Source organism: Hippoglossus hippoglossus, chromosome 13 (assembly GCF_009819705.1).
Source record: "Hippoglossus hippoglossus isolate fHipHip1 chromosome 13, fHipHip1.pri, whole genome shotgun sequence".
Lineage (NCBI taxonomy): Eukaryota > Metazoa > Chordata > Actinopteri > Pleuronectiformes > Pleuronectidae > Hippoglossus > Hippoglossus hippoglossus.
Window position 1 is genome coordinate 4369708 of NC_047163.1, and position 24421 is coordinate 4394128.

General features: G+C 45.3%; 1 protein-coding gene across 4 annotated transcripts in view; it reads left to right on the forward strand.

Annotated features, from left to right (window-relative positions):
- LOC117773359 (rho GTPase-activating protein 42) overlaps positions 1-23250 on the forward strand; it is a 61812-nt gene extending 38562 nt beyond the window's left edge. Inside the window, exons 4-25 of one of the 4 annotated variants that reach the window (XM_034605200.1) lie at positions 2417-2488; positions 9634-9735; positions 9989-10099; positions 11641-11745; positions 12459-12588; positions 12951-13051; positions 13597-13706; positions 14462-14518; positions 16277-16355; positions 16602-16641; positions 16988-17050; positions 17203-17277; positions 17906-17990; positions 18180-18238; positions 19004-19109; positions 19191-19350; positions 19434-19584; positions 19817-20212; positions 20568-20724; positions 22031-22090; positions 22198-22277; positions 23112-23250. In XM_034605200.1, the coding sequence (XP_034461091.1) occupies positions 2417-2488; positions 9634-9735; positions 9989-10099; positions 11641-11745; positions 12459-12588; positions 12951-13051; positions 13597-13706; positions 14462-14518; positions 16277-16355; positions 16602-16641; positions 16988-17050; positions 17203-17277; positions 17906-17990; positions 18180-18238; positions 19004-19109; positions 19191-19350; positions 19434-19584; positions 19817-20212; positions 20568-20724; positions 22031-22090; positions 22198-22277; positions 23112-23200 (2388 nt within the window). In that variant the 3' untranslated portion in view covers positions 23201-23250. Of the gene's footprint in view, positions 1-2416; positions 2489-9633; positions 9736-9988; positions 10100-11640; positions 11746-12458; positions 12589-12950; positions 13052-13596; positions 13707-14461; positions 14519-16276; positions 16356-16601; positions 16642-16987; positions 17051-17202; positions 17278-17905; positions 17991-18179; positions 18239-19003; positions 19110-19190; positions 19351-19433; positions 19585-19804; positions 20213-20567; positions 20725-22030; positions 22091-22197; positions 22278-23111 lie in introns of all 4 variants that reach the window. The other 3 variants (XM_034605199.1, XM_034605202.1, XM_034605201.1) reach the window with 3 other exon arrangements.
- Positions 23251-24421: the final 1171 nt, after the last annotated feature.

The window sequence follows — 24421 nt, forward strand, 5'->3', positions numbered from 1 at the left end:
TACGTTTTGATACTTTTACGTTTAATTGTGCTGTTCATTTAACTGACATTTAATGGCAAGCTCCATCTAAAGCCTTAATACTGCAGACTCAATTAGACTGAAAGCATGAGGAGATAAGACGGAGGAAATGACATTATCACGCTGACAGAGTCGTATGATTCTCGCTGTTGACACAGTGGATAACGCGATGACTTCGATATGACTGCAGGATTGTAACAGTTAGATTTGATGACCATCAGATGTCCTCTACTCTCCTAATGGATTGGCCCTTATAACTAGATTGTGTTGGTTTATCTCACTGAAGTAGTTTTTTCTTTTATTGCTTTTTAAATCCCATCTAGTCTCAGCGTGTAATACAGGTTTTTAAATGAGTGCTTATGTTGAATGTGGATTTGATTTCTGCATAAATTCAAATGGAACTAACAACTTAATATTCTTTGTGCTGTTGTGTCTAAGTCTGTTTACACATAACTTCTAATCATCGCAAATATTGTTGCTTTCAAAATATCTTATTTGCTCTTTTTTGACATTGAAAATCATTTTGCAGCACATGACCAGATCTAAAATTATATTTGTAGAAACGTGTCATTGAAGGTCGACAGTCTACGTAGTAATTAATTGTTTATTACTGATAATTTGTTCATGAAACCCAATGATTATTTAGTTCTTAATATCAAGGGTATCGAAATTATTTTAGCCCGTTGTTTACCTTTGCTTTAACTCAAGTTTTGTTGAACTATTGAAATATTATGTATAGAACAGTAATGTAGACATATATTTGTAATATTTAGAATTGTAATACAGTACTACTACCATAGACTGTATATTAAAATGGACGCTGTGTCTTCACTTCCTCCAGTTTTACAAAAAATGGAGCCAAAATATCCCAGATACAGGCGCCGCCATCTTGTGCCTTCGATGCTTTTTCGAGCCAGAGCCTGAGCAGTAGTGATCGTGGTCTCCGCCAAGGTTTTCATAGCATCAAATAACCAATTCAAACCAAACATACAGGAATAATCAACACCTACATATCAAAAAAGACTGAGGCCTTGATCTTGAATGAGAGAGGAAAATGTATTCAACACTATTGCAGACAGCCACCAGGGGGCGATCCAGATGATTTAGTTTTCCATTTGGGGGAGCTGTCACCTCGTCCATCTTCACACACCGCTTATGATAAACACCATCTGAACAAGGTTACGGTTTCGACCGCTGATATCACGTCGTAATATAAGTACGTTATAAAAAAAAAACAAAGCTACGAATCGACGCCGCAATCTCACACCATCCCACGTTCACTGCATGTTAAAGGAAAGATTGCAGAGATCGAAGCTTCCCCCTCTGAAGTCGCTCGTTCAGGTTGGTTGATGGAGCCGTCAGGATTATTTTGGGACAATGAAAATGTGCCGTGATTAATGGTTCAAAACAAAAACTCCTGAGGTGTATGTGTGTGTGTCTTTGTGTGTGTGTGTGTGTGTGTGTGTAGCTGGGGAGCTGATAGTCCATCTGAGCCGACATCTCTAAATTAGAGCTGGTATCATATCCGTATTATGGAGCACAGCCTTTAGTTTATCACATACACTCACCACACAGAAAAACACCTTAAATCAACCTTAAGAGCTGTGTCGCTTTGTGACGGCGCCTCCCGCCGAGCGGCCCCCGCCTGTCTGATGTCATCTGATCTCGCCTGAATGAAAACCCATCCACAGGAAATTCAGCAGCACCTTAATGGCACCTCTCGGAAAACGCTCACCTGCGAGGATCGGGGCGTCGACTGTAATTGGCGCAATATATCTCGCCTATATCTGTTTCTGTCTGCGGGGGGGGGGGTGTGGAGGTGGAGCCTCCGGCAGCAGAGACCTTTCACTCTGGTCACGATCGCAGGCGAGGTCACCAGCACGTGCAAACCTGCAGAATTGAAATGCATCGCAGGCTGCGGCTGTAAAGCTTCCTCATCGGCCGCGCCGTGTCATCTTTCTTGCGAGGTCTGACATCGCCGGTGCTTCACAGCTCACATAAAAAGGCTTCATTTCCTTCTATCCAGCAGCACCATTGTTGAGTGCTCTGTCGCTTATCTCCACTGGGCTCATTTTGGAACCTGGCGGTGACGCATTGTTCATTGTCACCAGGTTTAAGAGATATTAACGGATGTGATTGCTCCGTCCTCCACTTGTATTTGGACTCAATGCATCTGTATTTGACTTGAACGGGATAATTCTCAGTGCTAAGTTCCCCCTCGTGTGCACATTTGTAAAGTAAGAGCTTTGTAATACGAGTGAATGATTACAAGATTAAAGGTTTTTTTGTGATATTTCCCCCCCCTCTGATAGTATTTTTGAATAACTCAGAAGTCGGATCACATCTTCAGCTCTTCTTCTGTCCCTGTAACACTGTCTGTCTTTATTTGTCATTTCAGATTCAGAATGCAGATGATGTTTTGATTACGCCCCTGGAAAAATTTCGGAAGGAGCAAATCGGCGCCGCAAAGGTACGGGACCTCCTCCACGCGCAATTAGCAGTCGCACAGCAGATATTTCATGTGTTCTCGCACTCTAGCATCTCCTCCTCCTCCTCCTCCTCCTCCTCCTCTCTTCATCATCCGTACTGTATGTAAATCATTAATTAAAAGTAAATTGTGACACTGATCGGAGAAGTGGCCCACTCAGACTGGGGGATTACAAAGATGTGTTTACAAAGGTGATATTAAAAGATATTATTTTAATACAGATTTTTTTTGTTGAGATAAAGTCGGCATGTTCAGCTTCATAATCTTTTTTTCAAAACCACATTACACTTCACATTTAATTTCACGTATTTCTATGCAGATGGCAAAATGGCTTTGAAATGCATTTATAATCTGATTACTCCAAAAGTTACACGATCTGATACGATGCATTCACCGTGTTTGTAATCAGATTACTGCAGCCCCCTCTGACATGCATTCCTCCATAACCTATTGGATGCAGAGGATTGATATCAGTCGGGGGTGCTGCAGAGTGTTTGCTCGAGGGCGTACTGGTTCCACAGTGGATATGCTGTTGAAGCCGGAGTTGACTGCAAAGAAAAAAGTGTGGGTTTTGTATCTACAAGCGATGCTTTCATGCCCGGCCAACACAAAGGCATGAAAATACAGCAGCTTGTTTGTGGTCATTCCCTCGGTGAGATCAGACGCCGAACACGCTGGTGGAGCTCGGGCCTTTTATACCGATCTCCCACTGAGTTCCTGAGTCCACTGCAAACTCTGCGCTGGACCCTGTGAATCATTTTACGCATCTTCCCTCCGCCCTTGAGAGGGACGTTCCAGCCTTGAAGCCAAACTCTCTGGTCCATCTCGATTTGTTTCAGAAGACCTGACAGCCGCTGCTCCCTGTGAAAAAATATTATTTCACTGCACTTCATCACGAGCCAAAGGAATGTGATGCGGAGGAACTATTTCTCTTCCTGCTGCTCGGGAGCGAGAATCAATCACTCTGCTTTTTTTTCCAGCGGGCCCCGGACTAAATAATCATTGTCACTTCAACTCTCGACCGTCACGTGCATCTGTCATAATGAAACGACACATTTCGCTGCCATCTCTTCCTCTCACTCCCCCAACCCCCCCCGCCCGTGTTATTGCACCGACTCCTCTCTATGTTTAGAAAATGGTTTCTTAAAAGCCACAACCCCCGTCACTCCCACTACCTCTTATTTCCTCCGACCACTTCCCTCCTAATGGCTCTCTCCTCCGCCGCGGCCCATCCCCCCCCCACCAAACATTAGCCCAACTAGAGTGAGATAGAAAGCAGACTTCACGAGTGGCTGAGCAACTTTCCACTGTTCTGAGAATCGGGAGATCTGCAGGCTGTCTGACCCTTCTAGTTACTGGGCTTCATGTCTGAGGACGTCAGCCGGACTCTCTGACGGCCGAGCCCTTGCCTTATTTGGCCATGCTGCCAGTAATCCCACCGAGGTTACGTACCAGTGTATCGGCTTCAGAGGCACAAGCACAACACTCTTCATGGCCGTAACACACCAGCAGATTGAGAGCAGCGCTACAGGACGTATTAGGCACAGTCTGCTTCACACAAGGCTGAATCATATTTTGGAATAAAAAACCTTGTAGAGTGTTCAACAAATGCACGTCGTGGAAGCAACGCAAGCTCAAACGTTTCGTGTGTTTTCACTGCAGAGACGTGCGCTCGCTGCCAAGAAGGGATGTGGAAGTGAATTTATTGTCAGGCGACACTTGTCTTTGTGTGTTTCACATGTATAGGAACTGAAATATCTCCTGGTTTCATTTACACAGTTTCACTAACTTGAATCCACTAATTTGCTAGTTGATCTCCGATAACACGGCCCTCACGTTGACCTGCTGCTCTGATGGTCCACTTCTTCTTACTTCTCCACAAACTGAGAACCATCGGCGGTAAACTGCCTTGAGCTCGGTCCACACTGATCCGTGTGTGTGTGTGTGTGTGTGTGTGTGTGTGTGTGTGTGTGTGTGTGTGTGTGTGTGTGTGTGTGTGTTTGTGTGTGTGTGTGGCCTTGAAATTTAAACAAACCCCAGGGACACTTTCTCAAGTGAACACCAGGGGGTGTCTAACTGGTGGGTGGCATTCCTGCTCTCTGAAATTTTGACAGTATTATATTCCCTTCATGGGCCTTCAACATTAGAGGCACTGTAGGGGTCTCCCCCCCCCCCCAAGCTGAGTGTGAAGAATTAGTGCAAACAGACCCAGATGGGAGTCAGATGGCCACCGATAATTTGAGCTGTCCTCATCCTACAAAGAGCGCACACACATCAGATGATTTTCTTTTGGCTGGTTATGCTCTCCAGAGGCAGAGATGACATTTGCATTCATGCAAAAAATCCCCAAATATGCTAAACAAGACAGTGCAGAGTAAAGGGATCAATTAAAATGGTTTGGGGATATTCTGGCCAGCTGTGGTTCTGCACAAAAACTTCTCAACCATACAAATATGTACAGTAGGTTTTTATATTTCATTAATCCTGGCATCAGTACGCACCAACTTCATGCCTGTGTTTTTTTCCTCTACTCATTTTTCTCGATCTTGTGATGCAAAAAAAAAAAAGATGGAAATTACAGGTTTGTGCAAAAGTGATCATTTAAATATTTTTTGTGTGGCTGAATATGAATGTATTGTTCATTTTTTACAACATTCTTGGAGTTTCTATTTGCCACAGATATTCACACTATGAATGTACCATTGCACCACAGCTGCCCACTGCACAGCCCAGTAACTACACTGGAATGCTGCAGAGGTTTGAAGGCAGCAGATTCTCAGTTAGATCATAAAGGACCTGGAAGTATTGCAGTTCTGTGCGTTACTGTGACCGTGCTGTGGAAGTTCTTATATATATTTTCACATAATCTGCACGACTGATAACTTTGTTTTACTGCTGTTTGCTTGTTTTCACATTTGCATTTATTATTTTACAGTAAATACACCAGACAGCATGTGATATGTGCTGCAGTCGTTCAGTGACTTCATGGAATCATTTTTGAAGGATGGACTAACATGATGGCGTTTCATCTTCCAGTATTTCCTCCCAGTGTACACAGTTCTCCAGAGCTGAAAGGCTGCATGCTTATGTTTCACGTCAGTTCCCCTGTGATTAACTTTTTCCTGTAATTCTTCAGTGTCTTTGGGTTTGACGAAGCAGAATTGTCGAGGAAAAAACACAAGACTGCTCAGCGGTGAAGATTAAAAATTTAACTAACTAATGAAATCTTAATCCTTAGGAGCTGTGCTGCCGCAACTATTAGACATTGACACTGGAATCAAACGTATAACAAGAGGAAACAAGTCACAGGCTGATGCTGCAGTACAATCTTGTCTCCAGTGCAAAACGCAACCAGGCATAAACTCTCAGTGCCTTTTTCTGCCTGTCGACACGACGTCCCGACAGGCTGGAATCTGTGCAGCCGGCACAAACACAATAATTTGGCGTGATTGCAAATGAAATGCATTGTAAAACAGAAAAACACCATCTTACTTGCAGACAACTGCTCAGACTCAGACTCCACTGACCAAAGGCTTGTTGCCTTATGTCTGGAAAAACAAAAGAAATCATGAAATAACTTTTCAAATGATAATTTCATTCCTGTTACCTTGAGCGTAATTAGTCTGAGGACGCTCCTTATCCGTGCACACCACTAACCAATGACACAGCCTAAAACAAATAATTCGCAAGAACAAGGGTTTCCAAACCTCCCAGTGACTCAGGTTACCTCTTCCCACTCATTACCTCTGCGGGGAGGTGGAGAGAGCGAGGTTTCAGTGGATCTTGACAGGGAGAAGCCTCCGGGTTCCCCATAGGATACAGTGCATTCGTATATTTATGCAGAGCTTGTCAAAAGACTTTTTCACACCATAATAATAAAGAAGCTTTTGAAGATTGGTCTTGTGAAGACGCCGGCTTTTTCCCTTTCTTGGCTCAGAACCTTACGTGAGATCAGATACAGAGGAGGTGTCGGTGTTTACCAGCAAAGTGTGCTCAGTGAATGGAGCCTTTGTTCTGTCGTTTATTATTATTATAGATAATGTTTCATAGACCAGATAAATGTTCAGACTCACACACTTCATATGGTTCGTATGAAAATCAGCGTGTTTGTTTTTCAGCTCCTCGGAAGCAGATGTTTGTAATTATTCTCTGTTAATTGGCCGACGTCTCGCTGCCTGTGATGTCTCCGCAGGAAGTGGGATCTCAGGTATGAGGAAGGAGCGTTTTTTTGGCTTTGGAGGCAAAGTATCTGAAACTCCAAGCGAAGCCGTCTGTTGCCTCCGCCTCCCCCGTGGAAGCCAGAGCAGCTCATGTGTGGCGGAGCATCAAAATAACTCCGGCCACTGCTCTTTAATCACCATCCTGGACCCCTGCTCCAATTAGATGCCTCTAATGAGCTCAGCCCGGGCGCAGCGTTCTCCCTATCATGTCGCTGCTCGGGAGAATCCATTTAAAACGAACATGCGGTGAAATATGCTGCACGTGACGCCTCGCTGGCCATTGATGTTTGCATTATTCCAGGGTGTTGGACAGAAGTGAGGAAATGTAGCGTGGTGCCGTGTGATATCTGGGGTTCTTTACTCTACACACACACACACACACACACACACACACAAAAAGACAACCTCCCTTGCCGCTTACATCTGTTGCCATGGAGATGAGGCTCAGATATGATGGCCCTGAGGCTCGTTAGGGCCGGTGTCAGAACTGGCGTTGTTTCCCGCTCGCGCCCAAATATTCCCTCTGTCATGTCCGTGCCTGTTCTCAGAAACAAACAGAGAACACCTGACGCCCAGACTCTGCCCACGGGTTTTGCCTTTTAATTATTTTTGTCTTCTGTTACCAATTCGCCCAGTACCACAGCTGGCATCGGAGTACCGTTAACAGCAACACCAGACCCTTTCCAGTTAGGGATTCCTCCGCCGAGGAATGGGAACATCAGAACCTCCTCCTTTCTGCTGTCTGATTTATTCATGAGGTTCCGAAACAAAGAGTTCAGATGAGGAAATCTCCCCGAGTGCTGAGGTCATGTGTGTTTCGTGCACCGCAGAGTGTTGGGAAGTGCTTTGGGTTTTTATCCGTCCTCAGCCGGCTGATTACTGCTGATCAGAAACTCCCACCTCACGGGTGCTTCAGGCTGCTGCTGCTGCTGCTGCTGCACCGTACAGATCTATCTACATCTGGTGGGTCTTCAAAGCCTTTCTCGCCTGCACTGCAGCGCCCTTCTCTGCTATTTAAACGGCTCATGTTCCATATTACTCTTATTGCACAAACATATCCAGAGGGTGGAAGGCAGCCGTGGGGGGGTGGGTTCACTCGACACACACACACCAACAAACACCTGGTGTTCTGCTGGGGTGTCATTACAGTAGCACCGGTTTATACATGTCCTGGCTGCATCAAAGACAGAACAAAAGCAGGACACTTTGTGACTTAATCAGGCTGGTTCTGCCTCACGGAGTCACTACAGCTCTGAGTCACCGCATACTGTAAGTGTGAAAGTGTCAGGGCAGACATATAGTGTGTGTGTGTGTGTGTGTGTGTGTGTGTGTGTGTGTGACTGTGTGTGTGTGAGTGTGTGTTTCTGGCACACACTCACTGGACAGCAGTGCTGGTAGCTTCCTGCTGTGACTGCCGGGCTCAGCTACACCTAAAGTTCTTAATTTAATCTGATCCCCAGTGAGCGAGTGTGTGCTTGTGTCTGTGCAGTTGCGGCGAATGTGTGTGTTTGTGTGTGTGTGTGTGTGTGTTTGTTGGGTTTTCCTTTTTTTTTCCTCCTTGTGCTTCAGTTGTGTGCGTGCTCACAGAATAATGTCACGTCAACAGTAGTCACAGTGGCAGCTCCCCCTTTGTTTGTAATAAAAAAAACAAAAAACTACTCCGTCCTTAAGGGAAATTTATTTCCTGTCTGCGCAAAAATTTAATCACATGTTTATTTTGCCATCCACCTGTTTATTTTCTCTTTGTTTATGAATAGTGAGTAATTGATTTTATTTCTCCCTCCTCCTCCTCCTCCTCCTCCTCCTCCTCCTCCTCCTCCTCCTCCCGAGAAGAGCTTTCCCAGGCCAGACATGACAAGAAAGATGGAAATAAGATGCTACTACATGAAATTATCTATTGATTTCTTGTGCTGTACTTGTAATAGTTATGTAGGAGGGTTACGGTGCCTTGTGCTGAATCCCTCCGGTGTGTTCCGATGCTGTGGGGGCTGCTGAGGCGGAACACTGTTCTAGGTCATATCAGTAGCATGCTAGTAGATTAGACTTGCTAAATTTCAGGGGTCGTGGAAATGAAAACAAACAAGCGAGATTCTGGTTTTGCTGCCTCCAAACTTTTTCCGGCCTCCGTCAGAGCCACTTTCCGAATGTTGGCGCGGCGAGATGGACCTTAAGTGGGCAACGCTTGGTTTGGAGGTCAGACTTTGCAGATTGAGATGACTTGGATGCCCTCACGCAGGCCAGGTCCTCTCTGCTTGGGTGGAGTTTGATTAATGCCTGTGAAGTGGTTTATACAGGTTTTTGGGTGGTGGTGGTGGTGGGGGGGGCAGTTTTCAATCTCTCAGTCCATATGCTTTATAGATGGGCATCTGGCATGAAAAGCCCATTTCCTGTTCCCCACTCGGAGCCTTGTGGGACACTGTCGGGAGTCCTGGGACCATCGTGCCTACGGAGCTTGACTTGTCTCTGGAGGTGGTGCATAACGACGGGGGGGGGGCAGTCCTGTCTGTGACAGCGCCAAATGCATTATGCTATCGATGATTTACAGTGTTAGGTGTTTTCCCGTGAACCTCCATCCCCCCCAGCCGGGGCCAGTGTGAGAATAATGGCGTGTATATTTCTCAGAAGCCCGGTTGATAATGCACGGTCCTTGTTGACCATGCCGACGGCGTCTGCTCGTCATTACGCGCTCATATGCCACTTTTATGGCTCGTAATAATCTCTTGACATGAATTTTAAATGACATGTGGCTGGCGGCATGTGAAAATGCAGTTAGACCTCCACCTAGTGGCAGCTCGAGCACCCCCACACACACACACCCACACCCACACACACACACTAAGGAGACATGACACATTTTCTGGTAAAGCGTTTAATCCCTTTCATGTGTCTCGTGCACCTTTTCTTTAGGAGGGGAAGAAGAAATTCGATAAGGAAACGGAGAAATACTATTCCACACTCGAGAAGCACCTGGGCTTGTCGTCCAAGAAGAAGGAGGCGTATCTGCAGGAGGTAAATCCACAACAACCTCTTCTTTCATTCCCATCATGTCTTTGAGTAAATGCTGCTTTGTGTCTGGCTGGGTGTCGCCTAAAAATAAAGCTATTTGTTTGTGTGGCCCTCTCTTTGCTCATTACCTCTCCGAGCACACACACAGGTCTCCAGGTGGCGGTGTGAGCGTTGACCCCCCGCCCACTCGCTGCTCTCCCAGCTTGACCCCTGTCTTTGTTGTGGCACTGACCCCGGTTTGTTTGTTCATTCCCAGGCCGACGCTCAGATCGACAAGGAGAGGCAACTCTTTTACGACGCGTCCCTCGAGTACGTCTTCAAAATACAGGAAGTGCAAGAGAAGAAGAAGTTTGAGTTCGTCGAGCCGGTGAGAGGATTTCACACTTTGCTCAGTTTGTGTTGGGTGCTTATCAAAGATGCTGTAACTGCTTTGCCTCTTTTTACTTTATGTAGTGAAAAGTTTAGTTTAAGTGGAATATATTCACACAAAATAACACTTTGATACAAGTACAAAGATTATTTAAAGCTTTTTAATTCATGAAACGTGCACAAGTATTCATCTCTCACAGGTAAATAACAGTGCTTATATATTCCACACATTCATCTTCTTCATCACTCAGTGTCTGTGTGTTATTGCAGTCAGTTCTTTTGGGGGAAGTGTCTGTGTGGTTAAATAAATTGGCTGTTGTCAAACAAAACTAGACAAAGTACAAGTGCAAATCAAAGCTCCCCCCCACCGTGCAGATAAATGCCGTCGATTCTAACGTGTTTAGTTGAGACGTTACCAGGAAACATTACGCTCTCGAGGTGTTAAATGTCGGGGAACGTGAGATGGGAGCAAATCTGCCGTTTTCAAAGCCCCCCCACTCCCCGTTGTTTACATCCACTGGCAGCTCACCCGGAGCCCAGGCCAGAAATGTAAATCTACAGGCCCAGGTAGTGCTGGGGGGGGCGAAATGACAAGGCTCAGCCTTGCCTGTGATGAATCTGGTCACAGATAAGATGGTTCATCCTTGAACATTTGATATACCAAGCCTCATCCCAGGAATCAAATCAGCGGCTGTGTCTGAGGACGCGGCTCGGAGCAGCTCTGTGTTGCTGGGATCCTATACGCTCGAGATGGGATCAGCTTTTTATTCCTGCAACAATACTGTCGCTGCCTTTTTCCACGATGGTCAGTGATGTGTCTGTGATTCACAGAAAATAAGATCAGTATCCGTCAGACATACAGAAGAGGAACTTTCTGAAACTTTCTTTTTGTGCCTCTCCGCCGGTGTGTGATATTCACCGCAGTGACAATTTAAATTTAAACAGATGTGTTAATTATATTTTCTACAAAGTACAATTTTGTTCATTTAAAATGTAATTAGGTTTTGACATAATCCAAAAGTGGATGTTCAGAGTGTGAACGTGTACGAGCTGTGATTGACAGCGCGTAGTTAAAGCAAATAACATTTTTTTGCAGATGAAAGTAAAACAAAAATCTGTGTTTGAGAGCTACAAAGTGATAATTGTGGGCAGCACGTTGGTGCGCTGGTTCGCACTCTCGTCTCCGCCGGGGTCTTTCTCTGTGGAGCTTCCTCCCACAGTCACACACGTGCAGATCGAGGTTGATTGGAGACTCTAAATTGAGCGTAATTGTAAACCTGAGTGAATAGTTAGCGATTCGGTGGCGACTACAGTCCAGGGTGCACCCCCGACGTCAGCTGGGATTGGCTCCAGCTCCCCTCAAAGGAAAAGTGGTACAGATGATGGCCGGATGTAAAATCATAACTGTGTGATTATAGCTGTGATTGTTGTTTCTTGTGTTCAAAAAAGGTAATTCCAAGCTGCAGTATTACATTTCTAAATGTGCTGATAGAGCTCTGTATTCTTTCTGACTCACCCTGAAATGTGGTTCCTCTGCAGCTCCTGGCCTTTCTTCAGGGTTTGTTCACGTTCTACCACGAAGGATACGAGCTGGCTCACGAGTTCGAGCCGTACAAGCAGCAGCTCCAGTTCAACCTGCAGAACGTAAGTCTCAGCACCTCGGGGGTTGTGCGCAGAAGGCAACCAGCCACGTAATCACATTCTGCAGCTTATCAGGGCCCGATGCAACAGGCAGGAGTTTTCACAAATGGATGTGTGTTTTTCCGAGTGTTGTGTTGCAGGCAGTTACCCATTTAATGCCCCTGTGTCAGACGTTTGAGTTAAACCCCAGCTGCTGACATGTCCCCCCCCCCACTCCTCCCTCTATCGCTATGACCTCACCTCCTGCAGCCCGGGGGCCAAAATTTCACTCTGACCAGAAGTGTCAGCATCATTGCCCTGAAACTTTCCACTCCATATCCCCTTTCTCCGTGGCCTCAGAAGCAGGGAGCTCCACTAGGAGCTGGGGAAGGTGACGCTCTCTCATCTTCTCCCATGCATCAGAAGAAAGACGATTTCTTGCAGCATCAACAACAGAGTCTCTTTCCTAATTTGGCTTCATCCTTTTCCATGATGAATGTAATGTGTTTGGATAAGATGCAGTGTTTGTATTTTCCAAAGAGCTTCCCAGAGTGTTAGTCTTTCTCTCAGGTGTCCTCATGCAGCTGCACAAATATGAATCATTCGCCGCTTGTTTGTGAATCCTCCGTTATTTGCAGTCTCTGGCAAAATAAGGACATTTCCCCGGATGAGAAATCGCACAGTACACAAAGATGTCATCTGTAACACAATCCCATGTTTTTTTTTTTCGTGCACAGACACGAAACAACTTTGTGAGCACCAAGCAGGAAGTGGAGAAGCTGATGAAGAGGATAAGGTCCGCGGATCAGGACTACAAACCCCTGGGCCAGTGGACGATGGAGGGCTTCCTGTACGTCCAGGAGAAACGTGAGTCTCTCAGGCTGGGCGCCCGGCCAGCTCCCCCCCCCCCCCCCTCGCGCCTCACTTCTAAGTGCACGGTTATGCATCCATCACCATCACCATAAACATGCCTTGAGTTTCTCCCAGGCCTCCGCACAAGAGATCATCTGACACAGAACTCATAATTCATCCTGTTCTCGCTTTGATGTGTTCTCAAACAAGAAGGGGGGGGGGGATACCACAAATGGTAGATTTTTATCGGCACTGATAAACAACTTTTGAGTCATCACGCTTTAATTGCAAATTGATTTTCAGAAGTCCTTCCAGAAGGCTGCGTTTCAGAGAAAAGTACTTTGACTTTTCCTTTTTTTTGTATGTTTCTGACGCAGGTCCTCTGGGATGCACGTGGATCCGTCACTACTGCACGTACGAGAAAGACAGCAAGACCTTCGCCATGAGCAACACGGACATCAAGTCGGCCGGGAAACAGGTAGTTCGATCTAATGGAAGTTTACTTAGGTTTAGTTGCACATACAAATGCTACAAGCTGAGATAAGACTGTGATCTGTGTGGGTGAAACCAGAACTCCTTTGAGGCTGATGAGAATGTCTCCCCCCCCCCAGAGGAAGGAAAAAAAAAAACAAGTCAAGATGACAGAACTGCAAATTGGCCTCAAAACACAAAAGACTTAACTGGAGGAAGACAAAGGCGGTTCAAAGACAACACAAGCCACAAATAACAAGAGAAGGGAAACCAAGGAAACAAAATAACCTTGAGGTTTAGCTTTTTTAGGGCATCGACTGAGAGTCTGTGCTGATCAAATAATGGAGTTATAGTTGTTTCTTACTTTGTGCATTAAATCAAAGTATTTTTTTAATGCACTAGTAAAACAGTCATATTTCTGTTTTTAGACCTGTATCAACATTTTGCATTTGCAGAGTCAGAGTCAGAGAAGGTGGATTCATGTTTCTATTTGTCCTCATAGTTGAGAGGCTGTTTATTCGTGTGTTGTTGTTGTTTTTATTATTATTTTAGAACGGTCTCGTCCTGAGCCAGCCGGAGATGTTCAAGCTCCGCTCCTGCATTCGAAGGAAAACTGACTCCATCGACAAGCGATTCTGCTTCGACATCGAAGTGGTGGAGAGGTCTGTGACCGTCCGAGTAATCTACCTGCTCTGAATGTGCTTTATCACTTTACCTGCTCTGATATTTAAAGTTATTACCACCAACACTAGGATGTTGACATTTGTTTATCCATTTCTAGTTCAGACATTGAATTTAAAACTATAAGGCAGAACACGCCATTGATTTTTGTCATCAAGATCCATGAATTATTAAGAAATCAAGGAAAAGGTTAAATCTGACTATAATAAAGAAAGTGAAAAACAAATCCTGGATCTGACAACCATGGCAACGCTTAGTAAATTTAATTACAACGGTCGTATTTAAACAGTTAACAGGGGTTAATTCTTCTTTTTTTTACATTTAACATATTTTAAGATAGAAGTTTAGTTGATGTTTTGTTCCTCAGGCATTTTTCTTTCCATTGAACCCGATTCTGGCCATTAACCCAGATTATCTTGGGGAGTAAACAGCATTTGAACCTGGTTTCACATCTTCAAAGACCCCCCGTTGACCAGTGATACATGTTTTCAGCTGTTTGTGTCCTGCATGTGTCTCTCTCTCTCTCTCTCTCTCTCTCTCTCTCTCTCTCTCTCTCTCTCTCCCCTCTCTCTCTCTCTCTCTCCCCCTCTCTCTCTCTCTCTCTCTCTCCCCCCCTCTCTCTCTCTCTCTCTATCTCTCGCTCTCGTTTGTTGTTGTTGTACGTTCACGACGTCTGTATTTACTCTGCTTCTAAAACCAACTCCCGTCTCTCTTCTCTGTGTTCGTGTGAATGTAGAAATGACATCTGTCGTGGAACTCTTTTCAGACCGCTTCAGTTTTTCTATAAAGTCCGGTATGTGAACTGACCCGTGCTGCATGTGCTGCATGAACGTTCTGCTAATTGTTGCACTCACGCCACAATCTCAAATTTCTGATGTGATCAAAATTCAAATTGGTAATTCTCAAACCTTTCATGAAATTCTTAATTCCCGCTTCACGAAGAATCAGACACCACTCAGTCAAGGATACAGATAAATGGTTTAAATTTCTACTTTCCTGAATAACATGTTGATTTATCTTGTTCCAATAATCAGAAATCTCTTTTTAATTCATGAGAATATTCATAACTGATTCGTATTGTGACCGGGCAGCGGGAGAAGAGATTGGCCGAAATCAAACACCGTAAAGTGGCTCCCTGCTGAGGAACAGCGGCTGCATTGATCAAGCCAAATTCATGAAAGCCTGATATGAGCTCATTATTATGATGTGCACTTCAGAATATTACAGAACTATCTCATCACAGTGTTGCTGCTGCCGCGTCGCACCAGCCGGGCCGCTGCTGCAACCGCAACCGCCGCCGCCGCTCACCCTTGGCGATTGTTGCTGAGCATGGAGAATAACTGCAGTTTATTTGCAGGACAACTCATTTATCATAAACAGCGATGCCCCAAGGTGCTTATTCCAACCACAAGGACAGTCTGGGCCAAGCTCCAGTCATCTTCGGGCTCATCCATTTATCCTTGTTATAATAAACATGCTGTTGTACCCACTGCCCAGACAGAAGCAGGCCAAACGTCAAGGGTGTCTACACCTAGGTTACTTGTTTATTTAGTCACAGAAGGTATTTTAATTTGATCTGCTCGGATTTTGACACAATCCATCTTATTACGAAAATTCAGCATGGAGCCCAATGCACCTTTTTAACAGAAGATCAAAAAACAGAATTCCTGTTGGTTTCAGGTCAGACGTGACTATGTATTTCAATCAATCAATCAATCAATCAATCAATCAATCAATCAATTAAATTGTATTTGTATTGCCCATATTCACAAATCACAGTTTGCCTCAAATGTCTCAACCCAAATTGGGAAAGACTCACAAAAAAATGAAGCGTTGCTACAACAAGTCAAAATGTCTGCTGTGGAAATAGAGTTTTATGAGCAGTGTTAAATTTTACATCCTCAATACAATAAAAACTGTCTCAATCTACAGTAACGTGTATTTTTCTAGATCTGTCAGCAGGTTGTTTTATGGGTTAAGAGTAACGTTGGGTCTCTATTTCTGCACAGACGTCTTCATGTTTTCTTCATAAACACACAATCCACTGTGCAGAAATCTTAAAACCCAAACTATCTGCATGTCAAAAATACCCCACAGAGGTTATTTTTGCTGCATGTGTGCATGTGTTATATTCATCGTAACACATGCAACCTGACGTGGCTCCATGCTCGTATACTAACTGTCACTACTGGTGGGGTGGAGTTTTTTTTAATTTCTTTACAACAGTAATCATCAGACGAAGTCGTATCAGCCGAGGCAGTGCGACAAACGCTCATGTGCGGTGACGGTGTGTGCATGTCGGGTGCAAAAACAAGGAATCACTCTAATCTCAAGCACACGTATAGCTTTTAATGACGGGGGTGTGGAATGCGAACGCACCGAGCCAAGCGAGGGCACCGCATCGTTTGAGGGCAAGAATTTTTGCACACGAGCTATTTTAGTCGCACTAGTCCTTTTATAGTGGTCTGAGCCAGTGTAAACATGCTCTGCCCGGGGCCCCAGCGGCACTGGGATCAGACTGAGACCAGCTTTTTCTCTGAAATCTGTCCAGGCATGGCGTCATGACCCTGCAGGCACCGTCAGAGGCCAACAGGAGATCGTGGCTGGAGGCCATGGATGGCAAGGAGCCGGTGAGGAACTGTTGCCAGGTTGTCTTTGAAATATTCATTTTGTGCTTGATGCCGGTTAGGAAGGTTCGTCGTCACTGGCGTCCTCTACTGGTGGCGTCAGAGTAGAGACCATGACCTCACCGGCCAGCTTGGGCTAATAATAGACCAGTCAAGGAGTGCTGGGAAAACCAATAATTCTTCTTCTTCTTCTTCTTCCTGGTATTGTGAAGAAAGGCTTTAATAATGACTTTTACAACCTTTCTCTAGATTTACAACCTTCCGGCCATTCTGAGCAAAAGAGAAGAGAGTAAGTGTTTTTTTATTTTTAATCCTTTCAAACCCTTTTTCCTGATTTTAAATTAATCCTCTTTCATTTAATTCATCTTTTTTAGGATTGTGATCAAATCCCCAACACACACATATCAAATAACATATTTTGTTACCTACGGCTACAGCGTGTGTGTTCATTAACACAATCACTTGACATACATGCACTCAGCTGACATGGTGAATCCTTCCAGCACGGCGGGGGGGTCGTATCTTATTAGTCAGAGCAGCAACACGCGGGCAGAGCTTATTATCCCTGCCTGATGCGTGGTTAACCCAGACAGTGACTGACGTGTGTTGAACCCTCTCCTCCTGTTGTATTACAGCGTTTCTTAATGAGGCGGGATTTAACTTCGTACGGAGATGCATTGACCTGGTGGAGACGAGAGGTGAGGCCGTTCAAACACAGCCACAACACGCTGCGGCTGTGAATAACAATGCGCTCCATTCATCCGTCGGTGGCCGTGGCAACGCGATGCTTGGGTTTGTCTTTGTTTGCTCGTTCCACTTCTTTAATGTCCTTCTTTCTTTGGTCTCTCAGGCATAAACACAATGGGCCTGTACAGAATCGGAGGGGTCAACTCCAAAGTCCAGAGGCTGATGACTACAGTCTTTTGTAAGTAGCCTTGATATCACACAAAAAAAAAACACATGTTCCCACTCACGGCCCTGCGGCAGAATTGGGTCAAAATAGCCCAAAAATCCAACGTTTATGATTATTCACAATGCAAGGAAGAGTTTTTTTATGCCCTTTCAGCGTTTCTTTATACTGCTTATATTTAATATCATTCTCACACGACATGCAGCAAAACAACCAGGTTTGATTCTGTAATTTACAAATACCACGGGGACCATTATCTTTAAATAATGATTATTTTCCATCATCTCAGGTTGAATCCTGAGCTTGAACAAACCTAACGTGACCCTGTAGAGTGAGTGAAGAGGTCCTCCTTGTGGCGTGAGGGAGTAACAGCCATCTGGCCTCGTATCTGTCATTACCTTGTTAGATATACATTTAAAAAAAATAGTCTGAATGATTGAGTTAAGCCTGTAAAACTTGGCACACATGATAATTTGTTTCAGAGTCTCCTCTCCAGTCGGTTTACACAAGGAGGCAGTCTGTATTTTTAATGCTCCTTTTAAAAGCGTCCTGCCGGGTCGTGTCAGGCTGCCTCACTTTTCTTCAGACAGTTTACGGCTTAATCGTTGTGGCGATATAAAAAACAAAGTGTGTTCCCCAACAGCCTCCAAGGCACCTGCGGATATGGACCTGGACCCGGAGACGTGGGACAACAAAACCATCACCAGCGGCCTGAAGAATTACCTCAGGTCAGCTCGCCCCTGCCAGCTGTGTGTCCTCAGCTGTCAGGAATCATCATTATCTCCATAATGTCTCTTTGAAAACCTCGGCGGTGTGAGTCACACGCTCGGCGCTGCCTCACACACGAGGGGAAGGTGGATGTGTTGAAAAGGAGCCGTGTCACTCAGGGAATAACAACTCTTCTCCTTACCCACCAGGTGTCTCTCCGAGCCTCTAATGACCTTCAGGCTCCACAAAGATTTCCTCCTGGCTGTCAGTAAGTTACGACCAGTTACTAACAGTCGCATTGTAATATTAATACTTCATATTCTTTCATTATTAAAACACGAGGGCTTATTAAATTAGCAGAGTACACTCCCGTCAGTTAACTTGTTTGAAGAGCAAGAGGCTTTGAACTGAACCACGATTTGAAATGACTTCATTTGAACGTTTCAACGTTTCAACAGTAGGAAAATCAAACAGGCAACGATTGCACCAATTAAACTCTTTCCATCTCAGGAAATGGCAGCGTGCCATGTGTGTGCCGAAGAAATGTCAAACTGAGACGTTCAATTGGTTTAATCTGGGCTCGTTTGCTTCTGTCTTCATTTCGAGTCACGAGCGTGAAACTTCAATGTGGATTTTGTTGTTTTGTTTTAGTTTTTAACCCCAATTTGAATTTCGAGTGACGTCTGTGTGACATGAGCTGTTTGTTCGAACCTGTGGTGACGCTGGTTTGCAGTTTTTCTTCCTGAAACTGTAAAAGTGACCTGCAGTGATTGAGCCGCGCTGAATAAAGAGCTGCTGCGTCACCGCTGCTGAATAAAGAGCTGCTGCGTATCCAGATCGCACAGAAAGTCCACACCTCACCAAGTGTGAGGCTGATGAGATGAACCATTCTGGAGATATACGAGTCACATACAGACAGATTCAGTTTATGGAATTAGTAGCTGGATTAACAACTGCACCATCAGTGTATTTAGCTCCAGAATAATTTATTATCACCATCCTAACTGTCTTATATCAATTTGCCTTCTCTCAGAGTCAGATGATCAGAACTACCGGGTGTGTGCCGTCCACGCCTTGGTGCACAAGCTGCCCGAGAGGAACAAAGAAATGCTGGAGCTGCTGTTGAAACACCTCGTCATGTACGTATTTCTGCAGTGAATCCTAAAATTGTATTACGTTTGGCAGCTGTTTGGTGTGATTCCCGTTGTGTCCACCTGCAGTGTTTCCACACAAAACCAGTGCAACCTGATGACAGTGTCCAACCTGGGTGTCATCTTCGGCCCCACCCTGATGCGCTCACAAGAGGAGACTGTGGCCGCCATGATGAACATCAAGTTCCAGAACATCGTGGTGGAAATACTTATTGAGAACTTCAACAAGGTGAGTCACAGTCTTGAAACTTCAAAAAACCCAACCTCAATATTCAGGACAGTAATTAATATTCTTTCTTGGACCTCCACCAGATCTTCCACCAGCCTCCGGACCCCAATGTGCCCCTGCCCCAGCCGCAGAGCCGGCCGGGCTCTCGCAGGAGCCGGGCCATCTGTCTGACGACGGGGCCCCGGAAGCCCCGCAGCCTCTACACCCCAACACTTTGTCTGGCAGACGCAGAAAGTGAGTACCCAAAGCGGCGATCGCCCACCGCAGGTCATCGCACCGTCATTTGCCAAAATCCGTCAGGGGCGTTTAATATTTCTCAGACATCTGCACAGTTCCCTGACGGTTTCTCCTCTTACGAGCTGGCTGAATGAATAAAGGGATCTTCTTTAAGTCATAAATTAACCACCTCCTCACTCGGCAGGTTTTAATGAGGGCTTTGTATTCCTCCTCTCTGGTCCCTGCATAGGTGACGCTTTGAGCAGCAGTCCGGGCAGCACCCCCATGGGCAGCATGGAGTCTCTGTCCTCCCACTCCTCTGAGCAGAACGCCTCCTCCACCAAAACCGCCTCCTCTGCCCAGGTGAAGGAGAAGTCGCCGCCGGACCTCCGCCGGACGCCGTCGCAGCTCTCCAACGGCCCCAGGAGCACCGCGGGTGTCAGCAGCCCAGAGTCCAGCTCCAGGGAGGACGCGGGCCGCACAGACGGGGAGTCGGAGGACGCTCTCAGCCTGTCCTCGGTCAGCACTGCGCCCCGGCTGTCTCCCGCACCCAAAAAAGCCCCACACGTCCGCACCGACCTCCGGCCGCCGCTGCTGCCGAGCCGTTCACCTGCTCCCTCCCTGAAATCACTGCATATATCTGAAGGTGGGACAACCAAAGAGTAATCTGTCAGGCCGGCCTGTCATTAGACCATCGATTATGTTTCCCTGGCAGTAATGAAGGGGAAAGTAACCTCATGAATGTGTCATTTTCCAGACTGAATTCGTAAACTGGATTGTTTTATTGTCATAACTTCTTCCTCCAGGACGTGGTAATTTCAAAGAATGATAGCGACCCCCCCCCCCCACCATCCCCTTTAAGCATGATTTAAATACCTGCATTAAAATCTTTCTGACATGGATCATTTCCTGAGTTATTTGATGTGTTTCAAACTTTTTTTACTGTCTTTTTTGTCATTTACTAGCAGACTAGAACTTATTATTTGTGTCTCTGCCTCAAGGCCTCAGGAGCTGCTCTGGATCCGTCCAAAGTCTGTCAACGGGGGAGCCCAGAGAGAGCCTGAAGCCTGCGGGGCACCCAGACCTGCCAGCCAAACAAGTCCTCCGCCGCAGGCTGGACACCTCAGTGGGCAACGGATACCAAAGACCTGGCTCAGTGTAATGACTTTAGATCGTTGCTTCTGATACCGATCGTCATCATTAGTCATCATTGTGTTCAGCGTGTGTCTGAGAGCAGCTGGTAGAGCTGAGTGATGATAAACATGTTAAAAAATCTGTCTATATTGATAATTGCCACGATAACTATCACAATATTTTTCTTTTAAGTTTAAAGTTTTTGCTCCTGAGTGAAGGTTTTGGTTATAAACTCTTCTATATGAGCAGAAGCACTGTGCACAATACATAAGCAATATATTGATATTTATATTGGAATGTAGATATATTTCTATTGCGATAAATACAGATATTATTTCATTGCCCAGCCGTATTTTGAATTAGGTCACTTGTTTCAATTGTAAACCTGATATGTCTGGGTTTAGACTTGTCTGAGGAAACGAGTGATTTAAAGCAGTTACCTTGGCTCTGAACATTTTAAACATACCAGGCATTTCTCACTGTTTTCATCATTCAATGAAACAATATATTAATTGCTGCATACGTATAATATTCTCTTTGGGCATGTTGAGGATAAAAAGTCATGTCTCCTAATGGGAGAATGCAGATTTGTTTGGATCAGTGCTGAAAAGGCCAGTAGTGATTACGCTGAGAGTTTCCAGGAAATGAGTGTAAGTCCTGGAGCCACGACTCCCTGTCTCAGCCTCCTCCTCCGTCTGCCTGTGACTGTGCAGCATCGAGAGGTCTCTAAGATCACATCACGAGTATGTGTGAGCAGATTTATGTCTTTTTCCCTCTACGGTGGGAGAACTGGCTTTAATTATGCTCAACCTGCTCCGGGGGTTGACGTGACCCAGCAGCCCGTCTGCGCTCGGTTCCTCCCGGGACAAATGGATTGTTTGACTTTGTCGTGTGTGTGTGAGAGAAGCCGGTCACATGGCATCTCAAGTGGTGTCCTTGTGTAGCAGCCACCCGGCCTCGCCCCGAGGTGCAGCTGTCCCCTTTGACTCCGAGGCTGCAGGTTCGAGAGCAGCCCTGTTATATGTATTTTCACCTGGTTTTAAAAAGCTGAAGCTCGGTCCGCCCCGGAGGAAGGAAACCTCCCGCCTCTCACCTCCTTCTAGACAATGAGGAATGCTGGCACGGCCAAGGGAAAGTGGACCTACTGGTTTTAGACGGAAAAGGTCAGATAGGGGTTGAATTTCTCTCTGGGGGCAGCACTGCCACTCAAATTGATTAATACCAGTATTGCTTTATAATCATCTAATCACAGGAGCTGTTTTTCTTTCTGTGACAAAATATGTTTGTAATCCTTCATATATTGATCTGTTGTTTTTTCTAACGGTTGCAGGGTTGCTGCCAAAGCACTGCTGTTTGAAAACACCCCGCCCCAGTCAGTTCCAGTCGGAAGGTGCCGTTAAAACCTTATTAACCCCCCCCCACTCCCTTCATCTCATCTCTTCAAACCTGCCCTGACATCGCTTTTGTTTTTTTTTATTTGCTTGCTTGTCTTCACAGAGATGCCAAGGCGATGTACTCCTGTGAGGCAGAGCACAGCCACGAGCTCAGCTTCCCCCAGGGGGCGCACTTCACAAACGGTGAGCAGAGCCAGAGATTACTGTGCTGCAGCAGTTTCTCGCCCCAGCTCACTTGCCTCCTTGCGTAGGCCGACTGGACATCTGAGCCCTGCACACAGGCCGTCTGTCATGTACTGGCAGCAAGTACTCGGCCAATTCCCAGTGTTGTGTGGACGCATTAAAATGTTTTTTGCTCTTAGCGTGACACCCACATATTCATTTGCTAAAGAAACAAACAGCCCCTGGGATTTTTCTTTATCGCCTCTCTGCTTTTTCCATGAACAGAGATGACTTGGCCCACAACCAGTGCAGGCAGGTCACTGTAACCCAGAGATGGAAGGCACCAGTGCCTGTTCCCTGTTAACACAGCAGAGCCAGCAGCCAAACGCAGAAACATCAACAAACGCTCCCCAGCATTTACCAGCAGCCAAAGCACTTTAACAGCGTCACAGGCCGATTCGTCCTCCTCGTCCCTATTCAGCCGATCTGATCATTACCGAAGCTGGTTCTCTTGATTTTGATTGAATCCCGGCTATCGTTGTTTTTCTAGTTTCTACTCTTAAGTGTGTGATTAAGTAACATGATCCCACGTTCGAGCCTGAAAATGCTCTGCAGGGACTGAATTAATGAGCCGCCCTGACCCCGAGTCTTCCTTGGTCTGCTTTAAATGTTTATTCGTCTGCCTAATGGCGTCTTTAGTTGTTTTTGTTTTTTTTCCCGCTGGTATTCACTAAGTCCGGGAAATAATGTAATTAAATACAAACCCGGTGATTCTCATCAGATTACACTAAATCTGCTTCTCTTTTCTTTCACTGAAGTATTTTTTTGTTTTTGTTCTCTCTCTTCCTCCTGTAGTTTATCCCTCTGTTGAACCAGGCTGGCTCCAAGCAACATACGAGGGAAGAACCGGTTTAATCCCCGAGAATTATGTCGTCTTCCTCTAACAGGTGGTGAACGCTGCATCTTTTTCCTGGTATCCATGGAAGAAAAAAAAGAAATACAGATGTGGTTGTTTGTCGCTCATTGTCGTGTTGCCAATTATCGCTGGCAACCAACATTTCTGCATTTTATGTATTCTTCAAGTAGAGCAGTAATTGTTTTAACGTGTGTGTGTGTGTGTGGGGGGGATTTTCCCCCCTATCTTTATTCAAGAGCGTAGTGTTTCAGTTTGAGGACAGGATTTTTTTTGATTTCACGTTTAGATTTTGTAACTCTTGCACTCAAATACCCCTGCTTGTGCTCGAATTGTGATATTTAAGAGTTAAGTAAAGGTAGTTGCTCTTCCCCTCGTGCTCGCGCTGCTTCTGTGCCCGTGTGAAACGTCTGCTCTCGGATTTCTGCTCAGTTTTGTTTGTGCAACAAATCCGTCAAAAATTCTCCCAACCAATAGAATTCAAGGTGTAGTTGCCCCGTTGGTACTGTTGGCAAAAAACACAGACGGTAACAAGATGCAGGACGGCGTCTATTGTGTTTCTTATAGTTGCTGTCAACAGTGTTCCCTTCACTAGTAAGTGATTCATGCACACAGTGTTCCCTTCACTTACTAGTGAAGGGAACACTGTGTGCATGAATCTGGTTACAGTAACCACCCGTACGTGCAATACTCTAACAGAAGTAAAGCTAAAACACCCACAACGAGGGCAGGACAATTTAGTTTCGTTCCTAGAGCTGAAGCTGAAGCGCAGGAAATCTGCCCAAGCAACAAAATATCTGCGCATTTGAGCACAAGCAGGGGCTGTTTGAGTGCAAGCGCAGTGTTTTGATTGAAATCATTGCAAAGTCTGACCTTGACATCGGTAAGTTCGGCTCTCAAACTGAAACACAACCTCGTATTAACGGTCCTCAAATTTCAAAGTCCAAAGTGTACCTCCATTTTCTATAACGACTCCATTGTGACATTGTTTAAATGCTCAGAAAAAAAAATGAGTACGACATTATTGATGGATGTAAATGTTTGTATATGTAATGACCCGTCGACTGCACTGATGTTTTTTTTTTAGTCCCAGTTTTTAACCTTAAAGATTCACAAAAACAATCACAACATCAATTTCACAAGTTTTATTCTCAGAAATATGTAATAATAATATATCTTTCAACTTCCCGTAATATCAACATAGACTTTCAGCAAGTGCTTCATGAAAATCCGCACAGGCTCATAAACATTC